Raw genomic sequence first — 13,082 nt, 5'->3', positions numbered from 1 at the left:
ATAAATTCTGATCTATTATTTTTCACGGTATTTTGAAGTGCCCACGATAACAATATCGTGCATATTCATTACCGCGATTTATCGCATTACCGAATACCGGCACATGCCTACACACACATATATACACACACATATATACACACACATATATACACACACATATATATACACACACATATATATACACACATATACACACACATATATATATATATATATATATATATATATATATATATATATATATATATATATATATATATATATATATATATATATATATATATACACACATATATACACACATATATACACATATATATATATATATATATATATATATATATATATATATATATATATATACACACATATATACACATATATATATATATATATATATATATATATATATATATATATATATATATATATATATATATATATATATATATATATATATATATATATATATATATATATATATATATATATATATATATATATATATATATATTATAACCTCCCATCATAACCATATTTGCATTACACATGCATATATATATATATATATATATATATATATATTAGGGTGCATCAAATTTGAATGGGAAATTTTAATTTCAAAATATCAATTTGGCTGGCATTGCATTTTGTTCCAATTAACATAAAAATGACTTTTGCAAAGTTTTGAGGGATTCCATTGAGATTTAGGGGTGCCACCTAACACATGAACTTTGGCGAAATTTCAAAAAATGTGCAATTTTTAGTCTAATTGCCAAAAGGTTGACCTGGAAATGTTGAGTACAGTGAACTTTTATACAGTAACATGTTCTATAGGGTTATCAAAGTAAAAGTTGTTTGTTTGAACCCTTTGGGCAACTTGGGCATTTCTCAGAATTCAACTTTCAAGATTGTCCATTCATTTGTCCTATATAGACAAAATGAATGGAGGTCAATTGGACATGTTCATGTGGCCTTACCCTGTTAATTTACTGTAACAACTACAATGCTACTCTCAATACACATGAGACATCTACAGTGGGGAGAACAAGTATTTGATACACTGCAGATTTTTCAGGTTTTCCCACTTACAAAGCATGTAGAAGTCTGTAATTTTGATCTCTAAAGTTGACTCTACAAACTGTGAGTGACAGAATCTAAAGCAGAAATCCAGAAAATCACATTGTATGATTTTTAAGTAATTAATTTGCATTTTATTGCATGACATAAGTATTTGATACATCAGAAAAGCAGAACTTTGGTACAGAAACCTTTGTTTGCAATTACAGAGATCATACGTTTCCTGTAGTTCTTGACCAGGTTTGCACACACTGCAGGAATTCTGGCCCTCTCCTCCATACAGACCTTTCTCCAGATCATTCAGGTTTCGGGGCTGTCGCTGGGCAATACGGACTTTCAGCTCCCTCAGAAGATTTTCTATTGGGTTCAGGTCTGGAGGCTGGCTAGGCCACTCCAGGAACTTAAGATGCTTCTTACGGAGCTACTCATTAGTTGCCCTGGCTGTGTGTTTCGGGTCGTTGTCATGCTGGAAGACCCAGCCACGACCCATCTTCAATGCTCTTACTGAGGGAAGGAGGTTGTTGGCCAAGATCTTGCGATACATGGCCCCATTCATTCTCCCTCAATACGGTGCAGTCGTCCTGTCCCCTTTGCAGAAAAGCATCCTCAAAAAATGATGTTTCCACCTCCATGCTTCACGGTTGGGATGGTGTTTTTGGAGTTGTACTCCAAAAGTTTAGAGCAAAAAGTTTAGAGCAAAAAGCTCTATTTTTGTATCATCAGACCACATGACCTTCTCCCATTCCTCTTCTGGATCATCCAGATGGTCATTGGCAAACTTCAGACGGCCCTGGACATGCGCTGGCTTGAGCAGGAGGACCTTGCGTGCGCTGCAGGATTTTAATCCATGACGGCGTAGTGTGTTACTAATGGTTTTCTTTGAGACTGTGGTCCCAGCTCTCTTCAGGTCATTGACCAGGTCATGCCGTGTAGTTCTGGGCTGATCCCTCACCTTCCTCATGATCATTGATGCCCCAAAGGTGAGATCTTGCATGGTGCCCCAGACCGAGGGAGATTGACCGTCATCTTGAACTTCTTCCATTTTCTAATAATTGCGCCAACAGTTGTTGCCTTCTCACCAAGCTGCTTGCCTATTGTCCTGTAGCCCATCCAGCCTTGTGCAGGTCTACAATTTTATCCCTTATGTCCTTACACAGCTCTCTGGTCTTGGCCATTGTGGAGAGGTTGGAGTCTGTTTGATTGAGCGTGTGGACGGGTGTCTTTTATACAGGTTCTGAATTTTTGTTTTAGATTCCGTCTCTCACAGTTAAAATGTACCTATGATAAAAATTACAGACCTCTACATGCTTTGTAAGTGGGAAAACCTGCAAAATCGGCAGTGTATCAAATACTTGTTCTCCCCACTGTATACTCTGAATATGACAGTGCCCACTCTAGAATACTGTTGATGTTAAGTTTAATAGCTTAGCTAACATAGATAGCTAACTGGTTAACAAACTGTTGCTAGCTAACGTTAGCTAGATGTAATGAGCACCAAATACCTATAAATATGACTTAAATGACTTATAATAAATAAGTATACAAAGACACAATTACTGATATGAAAGTTATGTAATAATACATACCCAACACAGAAAGATCACCTCAAACAGAAAGATCATCTCAGTTTTCTTGAGCTGTAGTATTGTTTACCTCAGATCTCCATTGTGACCATTGAGCACTGTTAAGCACTTTATCCAACAAAAACAGATGTGCGGTGGCACCCCTAAATCATCATGTACTGGACAAATATTTTGCATGTGTTGTTTCTACATATATTGGAACATTTTTAGCACCCAGCCATATCAAAACTCAAGAATTGTGTTTTTTGATGCACCCTAATATATATATATATATATATATATATATATATATATATATATATATATATATATATATATATATATATATGCATGTGTAATGCAAATATGGTTATGATGGGAGGACAGCTCTAATTTTGAAAACATTTGTATTTAAAAAAATTAGAGTATAATACAAATCTGCATTGCCATTATTCATCAAATAATGTAGTATTGTATGACAGAGCATCGGACTCTCTCTCTCTTCTCTCTCTTACACACACACAAATTGTTTTTGGTCATCTTGAACAGCGCCAGCGCGGAAAATGACGAAAGCCTGCGGGCGCGTTACAATATTGAGGTCTGATTGGTTATTCGCTGATATTTATAATTCATTAATTATCAGTAAATAATTTTAATATTTAATTTGCATAAGTTTTGCATATCCATTCCACAGCACTGTTCATCTAACAGGGATGGTAAGGGGGAAGCTGGATTTACCGGGGATGCTCCTTGTCATTTTTTTTTTCTTTCAACAAGGGGGATGCAGAGCTGGTCTCGACTACAACACTGAAAATATGAGCTGAAAATCACTTTAAAACTATGCTGTACTATCCAATTTTTCATTAATTCAAACTAGATAATCTGTGCAATATGTACTACTTACATTTTCTTACAAAATGTCAAATACAATGTAATATTTATTAATACAAAATGATTCCTTGATAGCCTAACTTGGATTGTATTGAATTCTCAGTCTTGTGTACAGTAAACATGTGTTTCTTGAGTGGATTTTTTTTTGTGTGTGTGTGTGTGTTGGTCCAGTGCTTATTTTAGCGCAGGTCTTTCAGCATTATTTTGACAGACCACGGGTATTTTTAGATAAGAAGTGAAAGAGTCAGAATGAAGAAGTTACACAAACTGTAGGCTTTGAAGCTTTACAAACTGAGAAACAACTAGAAAGTAGATGTTAATATTTGATAGACAGAAGGAATCAAGGACGTAACTAGGCCCTTTGGGGGGGGGGGGGGCTTCAGGCCCTAAACTTCCACCTAGCCCCCCGAAAAATGTGTGATTAGCTGCGTAATCTGTACACGAATTCGTGATCGCCTCAGTCCCCATTAAAACTCCTGTGAAAAGCAGAAGCAGAGGATAATGTGTGCGTTTATTGATTATGATATCGGTGCAGTTCTCTGTCATAAATGCAGTTTACATAATGTGATGCGAGAGAAACGCACAACGTTTCTCACTCACTGTAAAAGGCTTTCGCTGCGTTCATCCCTCATCACACCACAGGTGTTTTCTTGTTACAGGTGTAAACTTTGTTAACGCAAATAGAGCGCTTCAGTTCACACACATGAATGACATACTTTAGAAAATGTCATTTTAATTTGAAACGGATTATTGTGGATGATGTAGCATTAGATTAACCTGCAGTCGTGTAGAGAAATGATAAAAAAAGACTGTAAAAATGATTTGTTGGTTTAACAATGCAAGTGGCCTTAACCTGTTTGCCTTAAAAAAAGTGTGTTCTTCTAACTAAAAAAATTGAGTTAATACAAAGAAAGAGATTAGTTTAATCAACAGAAAAGGTATGCTAACAAATCATGAAAATTACAGCCTGGGTTTTAATTTCGCTTTGAATTTTAGAAGTGGCATATTGATAGATTAATGTGCTGTTATTATTAGCAATAGCAATATGGTTTAATACAGGGCAGATTGACAATTACAATCTAGACAATTACACTAATATGAGATTTGTGTTTTCTACATGAATATGATCAGTTTACTGAAAATTATTTGAAGCAAAATCAATACTCAGAGCCCGCCTTGATATGTAGTGTTGAAAAAGGTACCATTGAAACCCTAAAATTAGAAATAGGAAATAGGACAAATGAGCTCAACTAGGATCACTTGGTTACCAAACACTCGTGATGTTTGTCTCAGGTTGCTAAAGGAGAAATTATTTTCTGACTCACTGTCAGAGTCAAATGATCCGATATAAGAAAAAAAATAATAATAATCTTGCAAAATGTATTTGAATGTTTCATATTTGGTGTGAAACATGAATTGTGTCAAACAAACAGTGGCTGCACATGCTAGAGAATGCGACCTTTGAACCAACATGAGATTAGACAGTTGATTTGGACTACATCCCAACAAACACACAAGCAGGGAGCTCGAAATGGAAATAAATGCCCATGTTTCTTTGAAGGAAATGCTAAATGAAAGCAAGAGCACTTGAACTTGGGACTTAGACAGGTAATCCCCTTTCTGCATCTATTTCTAGTCGACGTTAAAGAGTGGTTGTCTCACAAAACCTAGTGAGCTAACGTTACCCACCTAGACAGCATTTTTGTGCATCACAGGATATATATAGTAAATCCGAAGGCCAAAACAATGCTGCCTAAACAGGTGGCTCTCTAGGCTTCGGGACACATCCATCATCATCCAGTGTGTCGTAACGCAAACTCAAGCCATCAATCAGCTTAACAGCTCTCTTCCCTTCCTTTAAACACAGCATAACCGCGCTTCTAGTCAACTAAACGCTGATCTTGCAGGTTCATCATGTGCTCTTGTGTAAATCTGAAAGGACTGACAGATGATTCTTATGATTGTAGACAAATCATATTTCCTGTCCATAAGCTTCGAGTGGAGTTTAACTAACGTTAACGTTAACGTTAGATGAAAAGAGCCCGTTTCGTTCTTCCAACGACAAAAAGACATTCCCTACTAGTAAAACCAGGGCTTTTGACTTCAACAATACGCATCATTTCTTTCTGGGATTTGACCAGACGTGATCCGCCAACTCTTGGAAACTGTCTGGCTATTTGAAGTTTGTGCTAGGCTACAAATTACGTCCACAAGTTACAGCCACAATAACATAAACAAACAGCGCGTCGTCACACTTACCCACTGTGATGATAAAATTATGGCCCATAAAAGACAGAAAATCTGTTTTCCCCCCGGCAGAGGCATTGCTCCTCTGACTCCAGAGCTTTTCTCTAGAGTTACTCTCATCTGTTGGGCTGAAGCTCAAGCTGTCTTATTTGCTTCCTGTTATCAAACGCCTTCCTCTGAGTGCGTTTGTGTATGTGCGCGCGCGGGGGGTTTAGTGTTGCTGACCCCTGCCGGCCGAGAGTGTGTAACACAGCACAAAGGCTGGGCGTGTTCATGTTGTGACGACGATGTGGCTCATGAATATTCATTAGTTACGTGACGCTCGTCACGTTGATTGGCTGAAAGGTAAACGTGACGACTGAACGCGTGAGCTTGACCATATTAATATTCATGAGCCGGCGACTAATAGAAGTTGAGTGTATCCACCATAGGGTATCCACTCTTAAAATTAAAATTTAATAACTGAAGTAAATTGCTAGCTGACTTTACATAATTTTTTCTTGTTCTTTTTGGTATCATAATAAATTGTGCTTTGCTTTCTGAGGTTACTTTTACTTTTTATTTCTTTCTTTCTCTTTTTCACAATGGCAGTCAAACGGTCACATGATGAACTTGCTTCTTTCAACTCAGACAAAAAAAAATGTATTCTCTTAAAGGGACACTTCACCCAAAAATGAAAGTTCTGTCATTGTGCTCCAAACCTGTATGTATTTCTTTCTTCTGTTGAACACAAAATAATATATTTTGAACAGTTGATGGGCCTTATTTATCCTACTTCCATAGTATTTCCCCCCCCCATACTATGGAAATCAATTGCTACCGTCAACTGTTTAGTCACTGACATTCTTCAAAATATCTTCTTTTGTGTTCAGCAGAAGAAAAAAATCATACATGTTTGGAACAACTTGAGGGTGAGTAATGATGACAGAATTTTCATTTTCATTTTCATTTTCATTTTTTTTTTTTGGTGAACTAAACCGTTTAACTTTAACATTGTGATCATAAAAGCAGGTGATTTGCATACTCTCTCTGTTTAGTTCAAGCATTACCTTACAAATGGTTAGAATTAATGATTAAAACAGCTTTGATTGAATTAGCCCTGATTAGATGGCAAGTAAAACACACCTGATTGCATCATGTACAGATCACCTATTATAAAAAGAAGTCTTTATTGAATTTACTTCTTGTATAACAAAAGCCAAGAGGAAAAAGGACCTTGTCACCATATTTTGAGAGCAAAAGCGAATGTTTTCAAAAGAATGATCAAAAGCTAAAAGGACAGTGACTTTAAGATATCCAACCGCTTTTCTTTGATTTGTGCAACATCATAAAGCTCATGATATGTTCTGACTGTGAGATATGTGATTCAATTAGTTAATATTACTAAAGCCAAGCGGGGTACAGGAGGGTGAAAACACATGGACGAACAAACAGAAATGGAATATATGAGTGACCGCATATGAGTGTTTTTTTATGACAATGGATAAAATACTCTATTAGATACAATAATGCAAATGTCAGCCTTATATTACAGTTCTGTACATGTACCAGTCATATTTTGGCCTTCGGACGAGGCTGATTCTGTCCATACACAGATCATCGTCAACGTAGCCCTGTCCACACAGCCAACGTTTCCAGCAAAACATAACAGTTAAATGTAGAATTTAACTCTATTTTGACTTTCATTCACAGCAGAGAGGCATTAAACCGCCTCTGAGTTCAGCTTACACACAGTGTCCAACAGAAAGTATCTGCACACTTGAGTCACTGTTAAAAAAATTGATGCATTAGCCTATAAAGCATAATATCAAAACAAGGGACATTTAAATAAATATATCACAAATACAGGTTTTTCAAATATAAAGGAGTAGGTTTGGAGCTGGTAAGATTTTTAAAATGTTTTTAACAGAAGTCTGCATTTATTTGATCAAAATACAGTAAAAACATCAATATTGTGAAATAGTATTACAATTTAAAATGTACTCTTCTCTATTTGTATATATTTTAGACTGTAGTTTATTCATGTGATAAAAGCTGAATCTTCAGCATCAGTCTTCAGTGTCACGTGATCCTTCAGAAATCATTCTAATATGCTGATTTGCTGCACAAGAAACATTTCTCATATATATATATATATATATATATATATATATATATATATATATATATATATATATATATATATATATATATATATATATATATATATATATATATATATATTCTGCATTCTTTTCAGGTTTCTGATGAATAGAAAGTTCAAAAGAACAGCATTCATCTGAAACAAATGTTTAGTAACAATGTAAGATTCTTATCATTTTTAATGCAGCCTTGCTGAATAGAAAAATGTATTTGTTTAATAAAAAAATCTTACTGACCCCAAACCTTTGAACAATAGTGTGTGCATGTCATTCAAAATAAGGACAAAAAGTATTTGATACTTTCTGGTGGTCAAACTTAGCTCACGTTCAGTTTTTGTTTGCTTTGGTTTGGTATTTTCTATCTATAATGCAATGAAATTCAGACATGTGACTTCAGTGTCCAAACACTTTCTGGGGCCACTGCCAAATTTTATGATTACAGACACTATTGAGCTCGGTAATTTGTTTGCTCATTAAAAACATTATCGACTAGCCTGAAACCAGATGACTTAAAAGCAGTCTTAGCATGTGTGTCGACAAGCTTGTTCCATGATATGCCATTTCAGCACACCAGCATGTTTCTACTGGCATCCACAGATTCAAGTCCTGTTGTCGTTCATAGTCTCTTGTGAGATTTGGAGAGAGCCACAGTCGATCAAGTCCAGCTCAGAACGAAACAAGCACATTTGAAAGGTAGGTTTTCAAGGTTATGAAAAGCTTGTTCTGTCCTTGACTCAGCGATATGTTTGCCTGTGTGTCCACTATAAATAGATGTCCTTCCATCTTTTACCTACTGAAAAGTGGCTCATTTTAACAGTTTCTCTTCTCCAGAATGTGCTAGTGCACTTCCAGCCCCATGTATTCTGCGTTTTCCGCAGCCGGCAAGTGGCCGTTGGTGTGTGTTTTGAGCTCCATCGGGCAGAAGTCCTGCTGGTAGTCTGGGTTGTTAATGCTGTTCTGGGGGTTGAAGCCCCGCATGCTGAAGAAGGGCTGGCTTGAGAGGAGATGCGTGTGGGACGTGTTCAGATACTCCGGTGGGGCGGCAACAGCAGGGCTTTTAAAGCAGTTGAGGTACTCTTCCTCAGTTTCGTCCAGCGCTGATGAAGTGTGCGGAAGCGTGCGGGGTGGTCCTGGGTGTTGGTAAATTGGGTTGTTCATGTTGGACATCAGTGAGTCGTTCTGGTTCATATATTCTGGGAAAGAGGACAACATGGGTTAAATAAACATTTTATTCTGTCAATTATTTTAATTGAAATTATTCTCTCAGTTTATTAAGATGTAAATCTGTATCAACATACAAAATACTTTAAGGGTATTAGAATCTATTAAAGCATGATGTTCCAAACCTATGGAGCCCATTTAGGGACATGGTGATGGGAAAGAATATGAGATGGGAGAAAAAATTGTTTTCCTAGGCTTTTGCATTTTCTCTGCAAAATGTTTATGCAACTTTTGAGAATTTGACTCATAGTTTCTCGGGGGAACGCAAAACTTTTGCAAATGAACGCAAAGTTTCTCAGGGGAACAGAAAACATTTGAGAATTTGACTCATAGTTTCTCAGGGGAACGCAAAACTTTTGCAAATGAACGCAAAGTTTCTCAGGGGAACGCAAAACATTTGAGAATTTGACTCATAGTTTCTCGGGGGAACGCAAAACTTTTGCAAACAAACGCAAAGTTTCTCAGGGGAACGCAAAACATTTGAGAATTTGACTCATAGTTTCTCAGGGGAACGCAAAACTTTTGAGATTTTGACTCATAGTTTCTCGGGGGAATGCAAAACTTTTGCAAACAAACGCAAAGTTTCTCAGGGGAACGCAAAACATTTGAGAATTTGACTCATAGTTTCTCAGGGGAACGCAAAACATTTGAGAATTTGACTCATAGTTTCTCAGGGGAACGCAAAACATTTGAGAATTTGACTCAGTTTCTCAGGGGAACGCAAAACATTTGAGAATTTGACTCATAGTTTCTCAGGGGAACGCAAAACATTTGAGAATTTGACTCAGTTTCTCAGGGGAACGCAAAACATTTGAGAATTTGACTCATAGTTTCTAGGGGGAACGCAAAACATTTGAGAATTTGACTCATAGTTTCTCGGGGGAACGCAAAACTTTTGCAAACGAACGCAAAGTTTCTCGGGGGAACGCAAAACTTTTGCAAACAAACGCAAAGTTTCTCAGGGGAACGCAAAACATTTGAGAATTTGACTCATAGTTTCTCAGGGGAACGCAAAACATTTGAGAATTTGACTCATAGTTTCTCAGGGGAACGCAAAACATTTGAGAATTTGACTCAGTTTCTCAGGGGAACGCAAAACATTTGAGAATTTGACTCAGTTTCTAGGGGGAACGCAAAACATTTGAGAATTTGACTCATAGTTTCTCGGGGGAACGCAAAACTTTTGCAAACGAACGCAAAGTTTCTCGGGGGAACGCAAAACTTTTGCAAACGAACGCAATGTTTCTCGGGGGAACGCAAAACATTTGAGAATTTGACTCATAGTTTCTCGGGGGAATGCAAAACTTGAGATTTTGACAAAGTTTCTCGGGGGAACGCAAAACTTTTGCAAACGAACACAAAGTTTCTCGGGGGAACGCAAAACATTTGAGAATTTGACTCATAGTTTCTCAGGGGAACGCAAAACTTTTGCAAACGAACGCAAAGTTTCTCGGGGGAACACAAAACACTTGAGAATTTGACTCATAGTTTCTCGGGGGAACGCAAAACATTTGCAAACGAACGCAAAGTTTCTCGGGGGAACGCAAAACATTTGAGAATTTGACTCATAGTTTCTCGGGGGAATGCAAAACTTGAGATTTTGACAAAGTTTCTCGGGGGAACGCAAAACTTTTGCAAACGAACGCAAAGTTTCTCGGGGGAACGCAAAACATTTGAGAATTTGACTCATAGTTTCTCAGGGGAACGCAAAACTTTTGCAAACGAACGCAAAGTTTCTCGGGGGAACGCAAAACATTTGAGAATTTGACTCATAGTTTCTCGGGGGAACGCAAAACTTTTGCAAACGAACGCAAAGTTTCTCGGGGGAACGCAAAACTTTTGCAAACGAACGCAATGTTTCTCGGGGGAACGCAAAACATTTGAGAATTTCACTCATAGTTTTTTGGGGGGAATGCAAAACTTGAGATTTTGACAAAGTTTCTCGGGGGAACGCAAAACTTTTGCAAACGAACGCAAAGTTTCTCGGGGGAACGCAAAACATTTGAGAATTTGACTCATAGTTTCTCAGGGGAACGCAAAACTTTTGCAAACGAACGCAAAGTTTCTCGGGGGAACACAAAACACTTGAGAATTTGACTCATAGTTTCTCGGGGGAACGCAAAACATTTGCAAACGAACGCAAAGTTTCTCGGGGGAACGCAAAACATTTGAGAATTTGACTCATAGTTTCTCGGGGGAATGCAAAACTTGAGATTTTGACAAAGTTTCTCGGGGGAACGCAAAACTTTTGCAAACGAACGCAAAGTTTCTCGGGGGAACGCAAAACATTTGAGAATTTGACTCATAGTTTCTCAGGGGAACGCAAAACTTTTGCAAACGAACGCAAAGTTTTTCGGGGGAACACAAAACACTTGAGAATTTGACTCATAGTTTCTCGGGGGAACGCAAAACTTTTGAGATTTTGACAGTTTCTCGGGGGAACGCAAAACATTTGCAAACGAACGCAAAGTTTCTCGGGGGAACGCAAAACATTTGAGAATTTGACTCATAGTTTCTCGGGGGAACGCAAAACTTGAGATTTTGACAAAGTTTCTCGAGGGAACGCAAAACTTTTGCAAACGAACGCAAAGTTTCTCGGCGGAACGCAAAACATTTGAGAATTTGACTCAAAGTTTCTCAGGGGAACGCAAAACTTTTGCAAACAAACGCAAAGTTTCTCGGGGGAACGCAAAAGTTTTGAAAATGAACAAACTTTCTTGGGGGAACGCAAAACTTTTGAGAACGAACAAAGTTTCTTGGGCAAGCGTACAACTTTTACGAATGAATGCAGATTTTCTCGGGGGAACACAAAACTGTTAGGAACAAATGCAAAGTTTCCTAACGGATGCATTTAAAACATTAAAATCCCATCTCATATTTTTTTCCATCACCATGTCACTTTAGAGGCTCCATATAAACCTGTATGACTTCCTTTCTTCCATGAAAAAAGGAGACATTTTGAAAAATATTTGCTACGTAACTGTTTACAACGGAACAATTTGAATATGCTGAGATTTGAAAGCTATACTGGAGGTTATTTTATTGAAAAGAGACTTAAATTTCAGGCTGTTCCTAAAGCACAGACTTGGAATACAGCCCACAAGTAGTGTGAACTTCTATGTGAATTTCATTCAATAGGAAAAAAGCAGTGTGAATATTCTTCAAAATATATCCTTTTGTGCTCCATTAAAAAAAAAAAAAAAAAAAAACATACAGCCTTAGACCTACATGAGGGTCAATAAATTATAGAATTTTCATTTTTGGGTGAACTGTTCCTTTAAGAGTAAAACATCATAGTATACCACAATAATGTAAGACCAAGACTGACCAGCATAGGTCCTCATTTCACCATAAACTAAAAAGTGCCTTTTTTATATATTTTTTGTCCTCATTCAGCATTTAATTTTAAGAGACTGACCATTCCAACCTGGGGCGGGCTGGAAGTCTCCCTCGAGGAACCGTTCTGTTGGGTCTGGGATGTAACGCAGAACCATGCTGTTCTCCCTTGCCGGCAAACCATTCTGAGAGAAAGTAATCGTGTATTAGTGTTATTATGGTTAAACCGGTTTCATTTCCTGTAATTAACAATAGGTGACTGCTTACAGAAGACTGCAAAAGCACAGCTATGGACAGTTGAATAATAAGTGGACCTTTTGTCCTTCATTTCTTTTTTATTTTGCAGGTGTTTCTTGCAAACTTTTATGTTCCATGGGTTGATTTTTTATTAAAAATGCCATTCTTTTTCACTCCCAGATATGAAAATAAATCATAAACACACCAAGTTTTAAAACTATGATAATTTAAACATACCATGAAAATATTTATTTATAGACATTTTTGCACAAATTACTGCCCTGAGTGTTGGCATCATTTCTAAACAAATCTAATTTCCAGGACATCTCAAATGATCCATTGTGAACATTCTCTGGTTGAAATA

The 13,082-nt window shown here is 37.1% G+C and overlaps 2 protein-coding genes across 4 annotated transcripts in view; both read right to left on the bottom strand.

Moving 5' to 3' along the window:
- The window catches only part of npc1 (Niemann-Pick disease, type C1), a 31,541-nt gene extending 25,590 nt beyond the window's left edge, over nt 1-5,951 (bottom strand). The window contains exon 1 of the mRNA XM_081375286.1: nt 5,796-5,951. Coding sequence (XP_081231412.1) covers nt 5,796-5,903 — 108 coding nt within the window. The 5' untranslated portion in view covers nt 5,904-5,951. The remainder of the gene's footprint in view (nt 1-5,795) is intronic.
- Nucleotides 5,952-8,012: 2,061 nt separating this feature from the next.
- egfra (epidermal growth factor receptor a (erythroblastic leukemia viral (v-erb-b) oncogene homolog, avian)) overlaps nt 8,013-13,082 on the bottom strand; it is a 75,332-nt gene continuing 70,262 nt past the window's right edge. For 2 of the 3 annotated variants that reach the window (XM_081375169.1, XM_081375171.1), the window contains exons 27-28: nt 12,564-12,666; nt 8,013-9,117 (exon numbers count right to left, since the gene is read on the bottom strand). In XM_081375169.1, the coding sequence (XP_081231295.1) occupies nt 8,762-9,117; nt 12,564-12,666 (459 nt within the window). In that variant the 3' untranslated portion in view covers nt 8,013-8,761. The remainder of the gene's footprint in view (nt 9,118-12,563; nt 12,667-13,082) is intronic. The other variant, XM_081375170.1, reaches the window with a different exon arrangement.

The sequence above is a fragment of the Scardinius erythrophthalmus genome (genome assembly GCF_964197995.2).
Source record: "Scardinius erythrophthalmus genome assembly, chromosome: 9".
Classification (NCBI taxonomy): Eukaryota; Metazoa; Chordata; class Actinopteri; order Cypriniformes; family Leuciscidae; genus Scardinius; species Scardinius erythrophthalmus.
This window is presented reverse-complemented; position numbering and strand designations above follow the sequence as displayed.